The sequence below is a fragment of the Coffea arabica genome, chromosome 8c, assembly GCF_036785885.1.
Source record: "Coffea arabica cultivar ET-39 chromosome 8c, Coffea Arabica ET-39 HiFi, whole genome shotgun sequence".
Taxonomy (NCBI): Eukaryota; Viridiplantae; Streptophyta; class Magnoliopsida; order Gentianales; family Rubiaceae; genus Coffea; species Coffea arabica.
Genome location: NC_092325.1, coordinates 44,260,116 through 44,276,206, shown reverse-complemented (window position 1 = coordinate 44,276,206; position 16,091 = coordinate 44,260,116). Strand labels below are relative to the sequence as shown.

The following is a 16,091-nucleotide window of genomic DNA, read 5'->3' as shown; positions in this document are numbered from 1 at the left end:
TTTTAAATTTTTTTATTATAAAGGCACAAGAAGATTGCATAACTTTTATAATTTCCTTATAATTACTAATATAAATTCTATCATTATTGACCTTCCTATTATTGGTCTCTGAATTTTTTTTGAAATGTATCAAACCTATTGCATATATGTTTTTTCAAAAAATAAATTTTAAAAATACAAAAATTGCAACAAAATTGCAACGAAAATTGTAAGCAATTCCAAAAACTTCAATGCTTTATATTTGTTTATGATATCCTTTCTACTCTTTGAAAAGACATGAGAATAATTTTCATTTGCCTTAAGATTATCGACTCAAGAAGCATATTTTTTTGATGCTGTTAATATAAATATTAGCTTCTTAGATAATGTTTGACAAGGGAAAGATAATGAAAAAAAAATGCGGGAAGGTTTAGATAGAAATTTGGAGAAGATATTAAATGAGAAAGAGAAATGGAAGGTGTCTTTATCTCCATCCTGATTAGGGGTGCAAACAAGCCGAATCGAACCGAGTTTTGGCCTAATCGAGTCGAGCCTCCAGTTAATTTTGTGAAACTCGAGCTCGAGCTTAAAAAATATAAAAAATAATAATAAATTTATTTTTAAAAAATAAAAAATAATTATTTATTTTTAAAAATAAATAAAAATAATATTTTTTAACAAATAATAAAATATTAGGAATATATGTGTAGTTTTACTATTAAAATAAAAATATATAAAAAATATATATATATATATAATTGAGCTCGCGAGCAGCTTGCAAGCCAACGAGCTCAATGTTTTTGAGCTCGAGCTCGAGTTCGACTTAATTAGCTCGAGCTCGAATCGAGCTCGTACTTGAGCTGCTCGTGATCGGCTCAATTCGTGAACACCCCTAATCCTGATGCATATGCAGCCTAAGCGGTAAAAAAAGAATAATAAAGGTAATAAATTTTAAAATTAGATTACTTTGGGTATATGTTTTGGAAGAAGAGTTATATTGGCAATAAACTCGAATTTTCTAGGTAAAACTTACTTCAAAAAATAAGTGATAAACTATTCATTTATCAATTAAATGTATCATATTTAGCATTTAACAATTCAGTAATTTAATGAATTTAGATTTTGGTTTTTAGATTTCAGATTTTAGTTTTCAAACATCAGTTTTACCAAACGTGCCATTAGTACTTAATAATTTAGTAACTTAAAGGATTTGGATTTAATATTTCATATTTCAATTTTTAGACTCAATCTTATCAAACGTACCTTTAATGAATTTCTCTAACCCCAAATGAACAATCAATTATCATAAACTGTGTTTGCAACACTTATTAATCATTATAACTGAGTAAATCTAATCAAATTTTTTATAAGAGATCACAAAGGTTTCAAAAAAAAAAGGAAAGATTGATTCCAAAAAGACAGAAAATTTTTCGAATTCACTGCCAAGCAAAAAATGTTAGGCGTTGTACAATTGTTGCTCGTTACCAGAGATTTGGAAAGATCCTACAAGAAAGCGAGAGAGATTAGAAAAAGGGCAAAACAAAAAAGTTATTAAATGATTATTCACAGTTCAGAAATGGATAGTTGTGCTGCTGGATTCCGACAATTTAACAAGTCGAATTGACCCAGCCAAGATTTTATTTCTAGGGGCCCATGTTTCATTTGAGGACCCAAACGGCAGACCGCTCCGTCGTCCACAGATCTGCAGGCAGTGGTGAGACGAAAACCGGCCGACAAGCTGCTCGGGATTCAAAAGATGTGGGATTGTTGCTCTATGTTGAAGCCCTATAGAATTTCCAGAGTCTTTTCCAATCATGATCTCAGATCTTGGTGTAAGAAACAAGGCAGTTCGGCAATAAGGGCAGTTTACGTTGGTATTGTAAAGTAATAATCCAGTTTCCTATTTGGTAACTGGAAAACGAGTATGTAGTGGGAATATGCATGCCAGAAGAGAAATTGTTACTGTTGCAGCTAATTTCAAGTAAAAGAATGTGAAATATCTGGTACAATAAGCTCCGGCCCAACGCGGTGTTTTGTGGGGGTTGGGGAGTGAGAAGTCAGCTGCATGCAATGCAAAAATATAAAAATAAAAAGTAAAAAAGGGTTCTGGGAAGCAGTGATGAGACAAAAATCAAGTGAAATTCTGCTTCATACTCGGAGATGGAGGAATGCTGCTGCTGCTGCTTGTTAAAATCCCACATGACTTTCAAGCTCCTCTCCATAATAAAGACAATTCGTCTTGGTTGTGTTGTGAAAGTAGAAGTAATTGTTATTTTCTGGTTTGGTTGCTGGCCAGGCGATGGGATACAACAGCATATGAAACGAATTTGACACTGCTGTATTAAGCCAAGGCCAAATAAATCAATGTGAAAAAATCTTCTGTGAAGTAGACTCGCCCTTTTTTTTTTTTTTTGGACAATAAGGATGAAGGATAAGGAGGGTGCAGACAATACTTCCAGATTTTAATTTTTTTTTTGAGGCATTGTTTTTAACGGGAGATTTTGTTGCTGCCCTCAACAAATCACTAGTGTCATCTTCTTCTTCTTTAAAGAAAAGCATTGAATGGTTAAGATACATTGCATTGAGATTGGAAGGGAGTTTGTCAAAAGAAAATCACCTGCTCCAGCTACTTTTTGTGTCTTTTGCTTCTTGTATCCAACATTGCTTTATAGTTTATTGATAGTGGAGTATCTGTTTCCTCTCCTCCAGTTACTTACAAGTCATCTACAAGCCATGCAGTAAGGAATCAAGAACTCATGGCCACATTCCTATAACAAGATTTGCTCATTAAAATTGAAAAGAAAATAAATTTCCCCTTGAAAAAATTTTGGATCACTCTGTGATTAAATCGACACAGGCTTCTACTTGAAAAAAAAAAAAAAAAAAGAATGACTTTGTCCAGCTACAAGTTACAACATTAAAGGGGGGCAAAAAGAGGAATAGCACAAAATTAAATTTAAAGTTCAGAAATTTGTAACACACAAAAACTTCCCAAAAAAAAACCGAGAAGAAAATGTTTGTGCTTATAGTTTCTTTTATTATTATAATTATTTTTGGAAAATCATAATTTATTTTATCATGTAATCTAATAAATGAAAATATTATGATAAAAATGATTGTTGAAGTGCGATTAATAAAAATTGAAGTGCAAATAACATTTTTCTTATTTTTTTAATACTATTTGATATTATTTCGATTAAAGTTGTAGCGCGCAGAGGCATCTCGGCCCAAGTTTAAACAAGCCCTGGTCTGAAACACTCCGCTGCCAAACAGTCATCCCTACCGAGGCCCAATATTTTAAGGCCTTATGGGTCCCATTCTAGCTAGTGCTGCTCATCTGTAAAGTTACAGCAATGATCTTCTCCGTGCATTTCTTTATTTTTTTGGGTGTTAGGGAAAGGGTTAGTGGTTGAGAACCGGTATGGTTGATCTGATTGTTGTATATATTTTTTTAATATATTATTTAGTGTACAATTACATCAAATTATTATATTTAGGATAAAAGTGATATCTGTGAATAAAATATTTGACATATATTTAGTACAATATTGACGACCGAACAAAACTGCATAAAACATAATTATATTCAGTTCGTGCCGGTTTACCTATAATTTTTTCCACCTTATTATCCAACCCAATCCCCCCATTGTCGGTGCAATATGAATCACTTCCGTTTAATTTTTTTTTTCCTGAATTATGCATCGCATTTTCTTTTTCTTTCCTTGGGCGAAAAAGTCATGAATGGCCTCTTTGACTCGAATCATTTTTTTTCTCTTGCTCAGTCATGCATGACTTCATGAACTTGATTAAGTGTGCATGTTCCCGCAGGCCAAAAGCAACGAAGGTGCTCCTCTCTTAAATTAATATATAGTAGCCGCCCTCACGCTAGCCTTTCAAGCTAGGAAAACTAAAATAAATGGTAGCAATCAAGTAAATTATCAACTAGCAAAGCTTGAAACTTGGAAGCCAAAGAGCCAGAGAGGGGAGTCACCAAGGAGAGAAATGAAGCTCAAATTGTTTGTAGATCGTCTATCTCAGCCATGCCGTGCAATTCTCATCTTCTGCAAGTAAGCTTTATTTTCCTTGTCCTTCACTAGTCTTTTTCACAAATCTCATTTTTTTTCCTTTTCCTACTATACACATACATGTATATGAATATGCGTATATATTTTGTTGTAACTTGATATTGCTCCTTAAAAGGATGAATGAAATAGAGTTTGAGGAAGTTCGAATTGAGCTTTCTAAAGGCGAGCAGTTGTCTCCTGAATTTAAAGGTCAACGATTAATTCTGTTCCTTAAAAATTTTGTCATTTGTTGGCATATATATATATAAACCATTTTTTTCTTATAATTTAGTTTATGAAAATGTAAGTAACATTGCTCGTATTTTTGCTTCAGAAATCAATCCCATGCAGAAAGTGCCAGCCGTGAAAGTGGATGAAAGATTTAGGCTCTTTGAGAGGTAAGTGTGCACTTTGCAGCTAAGAAAGAGACGAATTAATTATGTATGATGCATGTTTGTTGGTGATAATAGTTCCGCCCCTTCCCCCTTTTTTTGGTCCCTCTGGATTTTTATGACTAGTTTCGAAAAAGAAAAGAAAAAAAAAGTAGCAGCAAAAGGGTAAATCTTCAAAAGATCAAAACAAAAAAGTTAAGTCCAGTCAGAGCAATCTGAGCTGCAGCCTGATATCGGGCTCACTCCCAGTTTCATGTTGGCGAGGTCATTTCTAAATCTGCTTTCCATAGAAGTAAATTTCTCTTCCAAACTTTTTATAATGTGATCTTTCGCAGTCATGCAATTCTACGGTTTCTGGCTGGTGCATTTCCTGGAGTTGCAGATCATTGGTGAGTCTCCCAAGTGTACATGATGGTTTATAATAAACTTTTTGTTATAAAACGTAAAGCATCAGTTATAAAGAAAGCACACATTAGTTTCTAATAAATATATGAACGGCTCATAATCGAACTTCTTTCCTATTATCTCTTGATGTTTAATTATGAGAATATTCAATGTGATTAAATCCTGAAATTAACCGTTTCATATGGTTATGTGGGTCAAATATTGAAAATGGCTTCTAAAGTATCAAACCCAATCCTAAACTGAACCTGCATCGTACAAAAGCTAAGTGAATATTTGGAATTAAATCAACAACTGACACTCGATCGTACCTCTTTTGATCACTTGTGCTTCTTCATACCAAAAAGGTACCCAGCAGACCTGTTCAAACGAGGTGAGATCGACTCAGTTTTAGACTGGCACCACGCCAATCTACGACATGGTTCAGGTGCCAATCTTAAGTTTTGGCTCTCTATTAAATTATGACTGCTCTAGCCATACATTATTGGTTTGTCTTCCATTATCAAGAGAATTGGGATTTGCCTAGCGATGTCTAGATACAGCCATTCCAAGTCTCTTTTTCAGTATCCTATATATATATATAAAAAGGAGTTGTTGTATGACTCTTGGGTGATTTTCATCTAACATTTGTAGGGGCATTTTGGTAATGGTAAAAATATAACAATATTGATTAAGCAAAATGCACAAGTAAAAATATAAAAATTTCGCATGGTTTACCTACTGTACCCTTTAGTGGCTAATGGTTTGGCTACTTTGCCATTGATTTAGTAAAGTGGGTAGAAAAGCGAAATTAACTCCCCTCAAGTATGTTTAGCTAAATTGATTATGCAAATTAAATGCATTTAAGATAATATTAGTGCAGTAAGGCTAAAAATGAATGCTTGAATTGTAACGGTAGAAAGTTTCGTCTTCTTCATCATTCAAGCTCAAGAACCATTAATTCAACTCTTGCAACAAATGGCACTTATTTTAATTAGTAATTGTAGCACATTGATGAGGCCATTAAAGTGTGAGAGGTAAAGAATCATTTGGAATAAATGTTACAAGAGTAACGCAGGACCTCCCATTTTCTTCAACATTTGCTTATCAATAATTTGTAACGTAGGTTACAATAATGGCTATTGTTAAGGTACAAAATTGTGGATTAAGAAGGTTTGCACAATACCAAAGTTGGGTTTGTAGAGGTATGCTCAAATTTGCTCTTGCTTTCTGGTCTATGAGTTGCATAGCTTCCATTCTACAAAATCCTGAGCCTTTGTGCTTGCTCTTGCAAGCGAGCAAAGTGTGGAGGGATTTTGTTCTTAGATTGCACTTTACTACTGAAGGTACAAGGTAACTCTATATTCCCACTTGATGCATGTCATTTATTGATTAAATATGATTACAATTATACTTGATCCATTTGAATCATGTGCTTAAATGAACAAGTGTGTGAATGATTGTTCCACTTTGAAAATTATCTTGTAGTTGATGCAATTTATTGGTTCAATAGTTAAGTGACTGAGTTGTTGTGTGTGGATAAAAATTGCTATTTGAATAGATAAATGGGGAAAAATCCACTTTTCATCCCTAAACTTGAACACGAAGACACGTTTAGTTCCCAAACTTTTCAACAGAACACATTGAGTACTTAAATTAACGATTTTTTGTCACATTTAGTCAAAAAACGGGAAATTACACAATTTGGACTGAGAAAACCACGTGAAACTCACATGGCCGTTAACAAAAACTTCCTGATCATTACTTTTTCAAAAAATCACTATCACTAGCAGTACTGCTGTCCGTGCACATCCTACGACTTCTGCAATCACATAGTTTGATTTTAGTAGCAAATAGAAATTAGTGAATTAAATACCCCCTTCAGGCCTCCTATAGCCCCATGTCTCTGCTTTGCTGATAACCTCCAGAGATTCTTGATTGAAGAAAGTGAGGGGGAAAAAAAAGAGGAAGAAGAAGATAGCATAAGGGAATTAATAACGACAGACATCATGAGCTTCAGCTTCAAGAGGAAGAAGAATACTGGTCTTCCTTTCCTCATTTTGTTCCTCATCCTATGGAGCAACTTGACAGGGGCTTCAGTTTCTTCCCCAATAAAGGGTGTTGGTTTACCGTGCAATGGTACCTTTTCCACGTGCTTCTTGGAAGGCAGCATGGAATCTGAAGGTGAGGTTCTCAGGTCCTATGCTACTCCTGGGAGATGGCTGCAATCCCAGCAGCAAAATACAATTGGGTACAAAGCTCTTTAGAGGAAGCCAGTTTGTAGTGCGGCTCAATACAGCAATTGCATAGTCCAAGTTAATGCTGCTAATGGGCGCTGTACTGACTACAATCGATGCAAGCATCAAATCCTAATTGATTGCCGGCCTCTGCTCTCCTGCCCTTTTTTCTGGCTTTCAATTGCCAATGTTGTATTTAGTCAAGCAATAAAGGGATTTACTCTCTGTTGTTGTATAACTTTGTATTTGGAAAGGGGGAAGCTTGGAGGAGAAAAGCAACCCTGGCAGAGAGAGAGTAAAAAAGTGGGTTCTACCAACGTTTTTTACGGATAATTGTGTTTTTGTTAACGACCACGTGAGTCTCACATGGTTTTCTCCGTTCAAATTGAGTAATTTTCCGTTTTTTGACTAAATGTGGCAAAAAATCAGTAATTCAGGTACTCAATGTGTTCTGTTGAAAAGTTTGGGGACTAAATATGTCTTTGTGTTAAAGTTTAGGGATGAAAAATGGATTTTTCCCTAGATAAATGGCTATATTTACATGCTTTGTTATTTTTGTATTGAATTTCATAGACCTGATAATTGTTTGATACAAATTAGTGTTTGTAATGAGGAAAATTAATTTCCTCTCTAATTATTTGTAGATGCATGTATTGAACGAAATAATGGTTCTTAGTTGTAGTAGTCAAGCAAACAAATGCTATATATAAATTTTCTATGTTTAAGTTTAGGGCTTGTGGATTGAAATTTAGGATGGATCAAACAAACACTATTGAAAAACTTAATGCTAAAAAGCAATTTGAGAATCAAAAGGCAAGAATAAGATTATGTATTGTTATCGGTAGAAGAAAAAGATAAAGTACAATTGGAACAACAAAAAGTAAGCTTAAAGCATTAAAAATTCATGTTCATTTTGTTAAAACTACTAAACAAAACAATGGTGAATGTTCCTGATTGAACAACCTAATTTTGTTTGAAAGATTAAACTTAGGGGAAAATGATACATATGATAACACCATGAGTTTTCATTTGTATTAGACATTGAAAAGGAAAGTAGGGAACCGTGCCGTTATTGCTCAAGAAAAGAATCTAGCCAAGCATCAGAAAAATGTAATGCTAATTATGACAATAGAAAGTTTAAGGAATATATAAGTGTGTTTCACTTGATATCAAGTTATCAAACACTGTTAAATTATTTGACCACACCACAGGTATCAATCCCCATGCTTCGCGTGGGACTTCCCTCTAATTTTGCTTATAAATGATACGTTATCATCAATATTAATGTCGTACTCGTTGATGCATGCGCTTATTTTTGTTACAGCTGGATTAGTCTTCCATAGCAAACTGGCACGTCTTTCTGGTCGGCCTTTGGATTTACGAGCAGCAGCTGATTGTGAAAAAGTGCTCTCAGCTTCTCTTGCAAAGATCGAGTCCGTTTGGCTCAAGGAGGAAGGACAATTTCTGCTGGGAAATTCCAAACCTTCTATTGCAGACCTGAGTTTGGTGTGTGAAACTATGCAACTTGAGGTCAAGAGATACAGAATGTCTTCTTCATCTCCTCATTTGCAGTCTGTTATTTAGTATATTATGAATTTGTTTATCAACTTAACTGTAGAAAAAAGTGTTATTAAAAATTAGGCTGGTACAATATAGGAAAGAATAAATATAAACTGAAAAGAAAGAAATGGGTGGAGATTGAAAATAACAATCCGTGGCTTGTGAGCACAATTTCCTTAAAACAGATTCGCCCCCTACGAGTAGAGTGCTCGGGGTTAAGTAAGCGTCTATCTCCCAGAATACAACGGATTAAAGGTGAATATGTTAGCATCAAACTTCTTCACCATAGCGAACTCGAACTAGAGCAATATGGAACACGATAAACGATGAAGATACAAAAGAATTAAAAAAAAATTGGAGAGAAAGCTCTGTTTCAAAATAAAATAAAAAGAGAGTTATTTATAGATGCTGGCCAAGAGTGATTGTAGAAATTTGAAACACATGTTAAATTCCATTTAATTACCTTCACATTTATCAAAGTACCACATTCACGTACATACATGTATTCTCGATGAGAAAACTCCAAATTCATGTATTAACAATTACGTACATAAATACTTAATTCCTGAGTACATGAATCTTCAGGTACATGAATGATAGATAATTATCCTTGAATTCTATCAAGAGTGCCATTATGAGAACGATTTTCTCATTCACTCTACAATGGATTTTTCCATTTTTCCAACAAAAAGATCAAGACATCATAGAGGATTCCAACTGAAAACCTAAATACTGCCATAACCTATTGACATTGTCTCCTCTGTTTCTCCAAACTTTTTAGTTATCCAAATGTCCTGAAACATTTATGTTTGGATCCTTCATTTTTTCAAAAACTAGTTTTTCAAATACTATAAAAATTTTAAAAAGTACTCTAAAAGGTGCTCTAAAAAGTAGTCTAAAATTTTTTCATGTTTAAAAAATATTCTAAAATATATTTTAAAAACTCTACTACTCTTAAATATTTCAAAATATTTTCTAAAAATATTCCAAAATATACTCTAAAAACTCTGCTATAATAAAAATTTTTAAAAACACTCCTAAAAACAGCTAATCTAAACTGCGGAGATTTTTTTTTTTTTTTTGAGATAGCATTTAATATCATTTGTATCAAGAGTTCTGCTACATGATAACTTGAAACTTTCAAAGAACAATAACCGTGTATAGAATCAAGTGTTCAGTAATGGGGTACGGAGAGTACCATCTTGTCCATATAATATGCAAAGGTTTTTATGAACAGCTAGATGTAATTGATTACAACTTCATTGTGGAATTTAGGCCTTGGATGAGAAGGTTCGTAAACGATTATTAGACCCACATGAGAAAGTTCGGAAGTGGATGGATGACACAAGGAACGCAACGCAACCTTACTTTGATGAAATTCATGGCGTCCTATTTCAAGTGAAAGACAAACTAAAGGAGATGGAGTCTGATGAGTGATGAGGCAAATTAAAATGAACTGACGTATAGTCTGCTTAAAATCCAACAGATGCGGCATTGCAGCTATCTGTTTAGTTCCCTCAGTATGATTTCCAGGTTCTTTAAACCTTGAACAACCATATGATTACGTGCAACGTTGTGTAAGTTTGAGTTACACTACTTTCTTCTTTTATGTTTTGTTTTTTAACGTTTTGTTGCTGGACAAAAGATGTTAATTGAATAAAATCTGTGTTAGGTCTTTGGGGAAATCTTTTGTATGTGTGATTTCAAGAACGAGAAAATGATTGTTTAGAGATCCTACGTGTCCAGCGCTGGTTTTGTTGGTAGATGCCCTTCAAGCCATGAACACTTTCTCATGTTACCCACAACTAGCAAATTGCTTCACTGGCGCATGTATATAAAAGACTAAATTCCAGACTCTGGGAAGCTTGTAAATGTAGTATTATTGCTCGAGTGTGGATAATCTAGGAAGAAGAATTTTTGAAAGCTCATTTTTCTTCTTGTTTTTAGGGATTAATAGCAAATTAAGCCTAAATTGGACTACAACCCTTCAACAGTTAGAATGTTTACCCCCCAAAAAAATTCTAATATTAATAAAAGAACACCTCCAGAAAACCTACACTTAGAGTCTGTTTGATAATATAAAAAGGTGCTGAATCTGAATTTTTTCAGACATTCGGATGTTTTGAGTGTTTGATAAATGAAAATCCATTTACTGAATTTGTTAAGTAGTGCTGAACTTGTGTGTATTTTTTTCAGCACAAGAATCCTTACTGAATGCTTAATTCTAATAAAAATCAATAGAATCACTTCAACTATCTTATCTTATCTACCAAATCTACCATTGTTTATTAATTATATTCAAAATTCTTATCAAATTAAACAACTTAATATTCTCTATCTAATGATTTCTATTTCTCTTTTCTGCCTTTTTTAATGACTTTCACAAATTCTCCATACTCATCATATAATATATTTCATCTTTTATATTAATTTGATTTAAAAATAAATATTGTCATTTTCATACCTAAAAAATTTAAGTTAATTAAATCATAGGTTCTATTTCTTTTTTGGATGAAAAGATATAAGGGCAAAATTGTTAAATTTAACTTATTAAGTATTCAGTTATAAATGTTTTTCAAACAGTATAAATAGGTTCAGCATTAAAATTCAGACATTCATATATTTCTTTTCAGTGCTTAAAATTCAATAAATTAATTATTTCAGTATTTAGATTTCAGAATTCAGACTTTAAAATTCAGATTCAACTTTATCAAACGGAACCTTAGGCCCTATTTGACAATTTAATTTAATATTTAAACTTAATAGATTCAGATTTTAACATGTTCACACGCGTTTGATAACAAAAAATAGGATATCTGAATTAATTAAATTGTATTAAATTTTTTTGATAAAACTTGCTGTAAAAAATAGGTGATAAGTTATTTACTTGTCATTTATGTGATATTTACTTAAATGTATCAAATTTAGATCTTATTTGATAAATCAATTCAATACTTATACTTAATGAATCTAGATGCATTTGATAACAAAAAATAAAATATCTAAATTAATAATTAAGTGGTACTGAATTTTTTAATCAAAGCTTGCTCTAAAAAATAAGTGATAAACTATTCACTTATCATTTAAATATATTATATTTAGTCCTTAATAATTCCATAAATTAATGGATCCATACTTCGATTTTCAAATTTCAGATTTTAGTTTTGAAATATCAGTTTTATCAAACGCACCATTAGTACTTAATAATTCAATAGCTTAAAGGATTTAAACTTCAAATTTTGTATTTCAGATTTTAATTTTCATATTTCAATTTTATCAAACGTACCCTTAATGAATTTCTCTAATCCCAAATGAATAATCAATTATCATAAATTGTGTAATGATTATAACCGCGTAAATCCAATCAAATTTTTTTAAGAGATCAAAAAGGCTCCAAAAAAAGGGAAAATGATAAAAAGATTGATTCCGAAAAGACAGAACATTTTTCGAATTCATTACCAATCAAAAAATGTTAGGCATCGTGCAATTGTTGCTTGAGAGATTTGGAAAGATCCTACAAGAAAGCGAGAGAGATTAGAAAATGGGAGAAAAAAAAGTTATTAAACGATTGTTCATAGTTCAGAGATGGATAATTGTGCTGCTGGACTCAGCCTAGATTTTTTTTCTTAAGGCCCATCTATAAATTGAGGACCCAAATTGCAGACGGCTCTGTCGTCCACGGTTCTACAGGCCCAATACCCTTTGTGCTACGAGGTCCCACTTTATCTGCATTCTCCTTTCTAACTCAACCGTGCAGCTGACTTCTTCCTCTCCGGTTATCTGTTCCTCTCTCAGAAACAAAGCCAGCAAAGTTCAAAACTTTGTCTCATCATTCATTACGTTCTCTGTGTATATACCAGCGTGTGTTAGTGCGTGAGAAAAGAAAGAAACTATAGCAAAATGAAGTTGAAATTGTATGCAGATCGTATGTCTCAACCGTCACGTGCGGTTCTCATCTTCTGCAGGTAAATTTATTCATTGCCTCCCTAAATTCAACTTTTCTAATGCCTTGCTCCCTTTTTCTTGTTCTTAATTAGATTTTCCTTGGTTCTGGGGCTTATATGTGTAAAGGGTAAATGGGATAGACTTTGATGAAGTTAAAGTTGACATTTCTAAACGCCAGCAATTAACTCCTGAATTTGCAGGTTAGTTTTCCCTCAAGAAATCTTCTTTAAATGGTGCATAGTGACAAAAATTGTTTGTTTTTTTTCTTGTTATTTTTTTTGTTTAATATTAAAGTTTGGGTATGATGCTGTTTCAGAAATCAATCCCATGAAGAAAGTACCAGCGATAATCGACGGAAGATTTAAGCTCTTTGAGAGGTAGTATTATAGAGTGATATTAATTGAATGCACCATGAGATGGATTTAGGATGATATGCTTCTAGTTCTAGTTCCAATTCCACGTTTTTGCCTTTAGGCCCTGGTTAAGAAATTTATATACTATGAACTATGCACCAAAAGAAAAGGATGAATGTCATGGGGAGCATGACGGCCGATGATCTTGATTCTTGAGTAAGAACTCAACTTCTTTAGGCTTATCAATCATTATTAGATAGTAATGCATTTCAGAGTTTAGGAGTTGGTTACTTGTTGCATTTTACATGGCCTAGTTTCCCCAAAGATGCAAGTATAAGAAGCAGAAGGGGCTACTGAGTGTGATATTCTCTATTTTGTCGGTTTCTCTTTCATTGATTTCCTCTTTTTAACTCCCATTATGATCTAGGATTCCTTTACCTGCTTTTCAAAATGAGTTTTATTCATTGGGATCTCTTCTTTTCAGTCATGCAATTCTTCAATATCTGGCTTCTGCTTTTCCTGGAGTTGCTGATCATTGGTAAGTCTGGTGTTTTGAACTCTGGGTTACTGGTTAGAGATCTCTCACATTAAAATTCATGTTTCGTGCAACTATAAGCATCAGTGACAGGAATCAGAAATATATTTTAATTCCTAAAAGAAATGTTTTTTGGTCGGAACTTATAACTCAAACTTTGAATCAAATATGTTACAGGACCTTGAAACCTGACCACTTCTCACAATTTCTTTTAATTCTTCACCAGCCTGACATCCTCTATAAATGTGATCTGTTTGTTGGTTTTTTCCTATGGCTTTGGCTGTACCACTTTTTACAATTTGTTGCTAATCAACATAAGCTAGAAATTACTGCCACAATTTTTTTATATCATGTCTTCATTCAATGCTTTTATCCTAATTGTAGAATAACCTTGCATCTTCTAACCATTTGGCATTGGGCGTTGTCAATGGATATTCCTGATCATCTTTCTGTTTCCTCTACCTATTGGAAGGTATCCTGCAGACCTCTTCAAAAGAGCAAAAATCAACTCGGTTTTAGATTGGCATCATTCGAATTTACGCCGTGGTGCAGGTACCTTGTCTTTAACTTTGGCCATGTATTGAATTCGTAAGATTGCTTTCTCTTTGTTTGCTTGGTTATCTTTTAAGGAGTTATGGTACAAAATCTTTCAAGTCCAAATCCAACTTGAGCAGAACAATCTAGCAATAAATCCCTGAATGTTAATCTTCATGATTGAATTTGAGTAGGTATGTAATATGTTATGCCCTCATCAGAATCCATCAATGGTCTCAATATGATATGCATGAATCATCGTAATGTTAGTCTTGCAACCCAAATAATTTGCATAAGGTACCCAACCAACCATAGTAGGCTACAAGATGATTGTGGGTCCTTCCTTCTTATCATGTCAAGGCTGCTAGTCCTTATGAAGGGAATTTGGAGGCTTAATAATGTATGGATACCTGTTGATTAGGCTGAGCACTTTTTCTGTTAATTATGCAAAGTAAAAAGAAAAGTTTTTTTGAAGAATTGGGGATCTTCCAATGATGGCAAGTCACGTTAATTGCAATATCTATACTGTCTCTAACATTAAGCAGTTGTTGATGCCAGACCCTTGCTTCATTAGGATAATGACCTTAAAGCTGTTTTATGTTTACAGCTCCACTTGTTCTTAACAAAGCACTTGCTCCTGCACTTGGTCTGCCTTTGAATCCAAAAGCAGCAGCTGAAGCTGAAATAATCCTGTCAGCTTCTCTTGCAAAGATAGAATCCTTTTGGCTCAAGGGGAATGGGCGGTTTTTGCTGGGAAGCTTGCAACCTTCCATAGCAGACCTGAGTTTAGTCTGTGAAATTATGCAACTGGAGGTAAACAAAGATGTTATTTTCATCGTGTTAATTTATTATTTTTGAATTTCATAGAACATTATTTACCACGTTTTCAGCCAAATCATTACTTGACCAAAATAGTAATTCTTCTAAATGACAGATATTATCCTTGTAGTATTACTAAGTCTAGCTAGGTACTTTTTACAATCTAATGTCCAGCCTAGAAATGCACCGGTGCTATAAAAATCTGGAATGGGTTCTTATTTTTGAATGAGATACTATGACGAAGCAGCAATGTATGTCAATGGAACTCTAGTTTCACTGCTTATTGAGCTGATGCCAGCTTTTGTGTGTTTTGACGTTACGTAAATCGCTTCCCCATGGATGCATGCAGAGTTCATTGGCACTAGTCATGAATATAAAACTTGGTGTCTGCAACCTCCCCTGTCTTGTACTCGAGTGACTTTGTCTTTACTCCTCTCAACACTGTTTCAGCATTTTTTTCCCTTTTCTGATGCTGTGAACAGTTAAGACCTTATAGAAATAATATCAACTAATATAATAATTTACCAGGTGTTCTCGTGCTTCTGGTTTGTAATCTCTTCTAGTCAGCGGTACTGTGGGGGAATTTCTTTGCCGCACAGTCGAGCTTTCTTAGTTTGTAGCTTTATTTTCTATGATTATGTTTTCTATAAATAAAATTGTTGTTGGGAAGCTCCCCCGGCTTTTTCTTTTTCCTCATTTAGATGAGCTTGATTGATAATTTAACTGTAAAAAGCTTATACTATAATAAGCTTAAATTCCAACTCCACCCTTCCAATGTAGGTCCTGGATGACGAGGTTCGTGCAAGAATTTTAGGCCCACACAAGAAAGTTATCAAGTGGATTGATGACACAAGAAATGCTACTCAACCTCATTTTGATGAGATGCATGCCATTCTCTTCAAAGCAAAAGAGAAGCTATTGAAGATGCACTCAGATGCAGGCAGTGATCAGACAGAAAGTAGCAGAAAACCAGCTTTGCCGTCAAAGATCTGAGAATGCAGCTCTAATGGTCAAGTAGCGTGTCATTTTCTGGTTGTATGTCAGCCAACAAGCCGCTGGATCTGGTATGTAAAAGGAAATCCAGAATGCAGACATGCTGTTGTCAGTCTCTGGGTAATAATTCGGTTATTTCTAAGGATCTTAACACGCCCTATGCTTGAACTAAAGCTTTTTGTGTTCGTTGTACACATGGTAGCTAGTGCAATAACGTGATTCGAATATCTTCTTACCTTGTGATACATGATTCTTGTCTTTTACCCTGTTATCTTGTCTTTTGTTAATATAATTACCAC

At 33.8% G+C, this 16,091-nt stretch overlaps 2 protein-coding genes across 3 annotated transcripts; both read left to right on the top strand.

The window, feature by feature from the left end:
- Positions 1-3,834: 3,834 nt before the first annotated feature.
- On the top strand, positions 3,835-10,298 carry LOC113706344 (glutathione S-transferase T1-like). Its single transcript, XM_027228232.2, has 7 exons — positions 3,835-4,046; positions 4,180-4,253; positions 4,378-4,441; positions 4,771-4,824; positions 5,185-5,264; positions 8,378-8,583; positions 9,889-10,298. Exons 1-7 carry the CDS (start codon positions 3,982-3,984, stop codon positions 10,048-10,050), a joined length of 705 nt encoding a protein of 234 aa, XP_027084033.1. The 5' UTR covers positions 3,835-3,981; the 3' UTR covers positions 10,051-10,298.
- Positions 10,299-12,348: 2,050 nt separating this feature from the next.
- LOC113706340 (glutathione S-transferase T1-like) lies at positions 12,349-16,055 on the top strand. Of its 2 annotated transcripts, XM_027228227.2 has the most exons (7): positions 12,349-12,578; positions 12,685-12,758; positions 12,875-12,935; positions 13,396-13,449; positions 13,919-13,998; positions 14,588-14,793; positions 15,580-16,055. In XM_027228227.2, exons 1-7 carry the CDS (start codon positions 12,514-12,516, stop codon positions 15,790-15,792), a joined length of 753 nt encoding a protein of 250 aa, XP_027084028.2. In that variant the 5' UTR covers positions 12,349-12,513; the 3' UTR covers positions 15,793-16,055. The 2 variants fall into 2 exon arrangements, with proteins under 2 accessions (XP_027084028.2, XP_071919780.1); XM_072063679.1 differs by lacking the exons at positions 12,685-12,758; positions 12,875-12,935.
- The last annotated feature ends 36 nt before the right edge of the window (positions 16,056-16,091 follow it).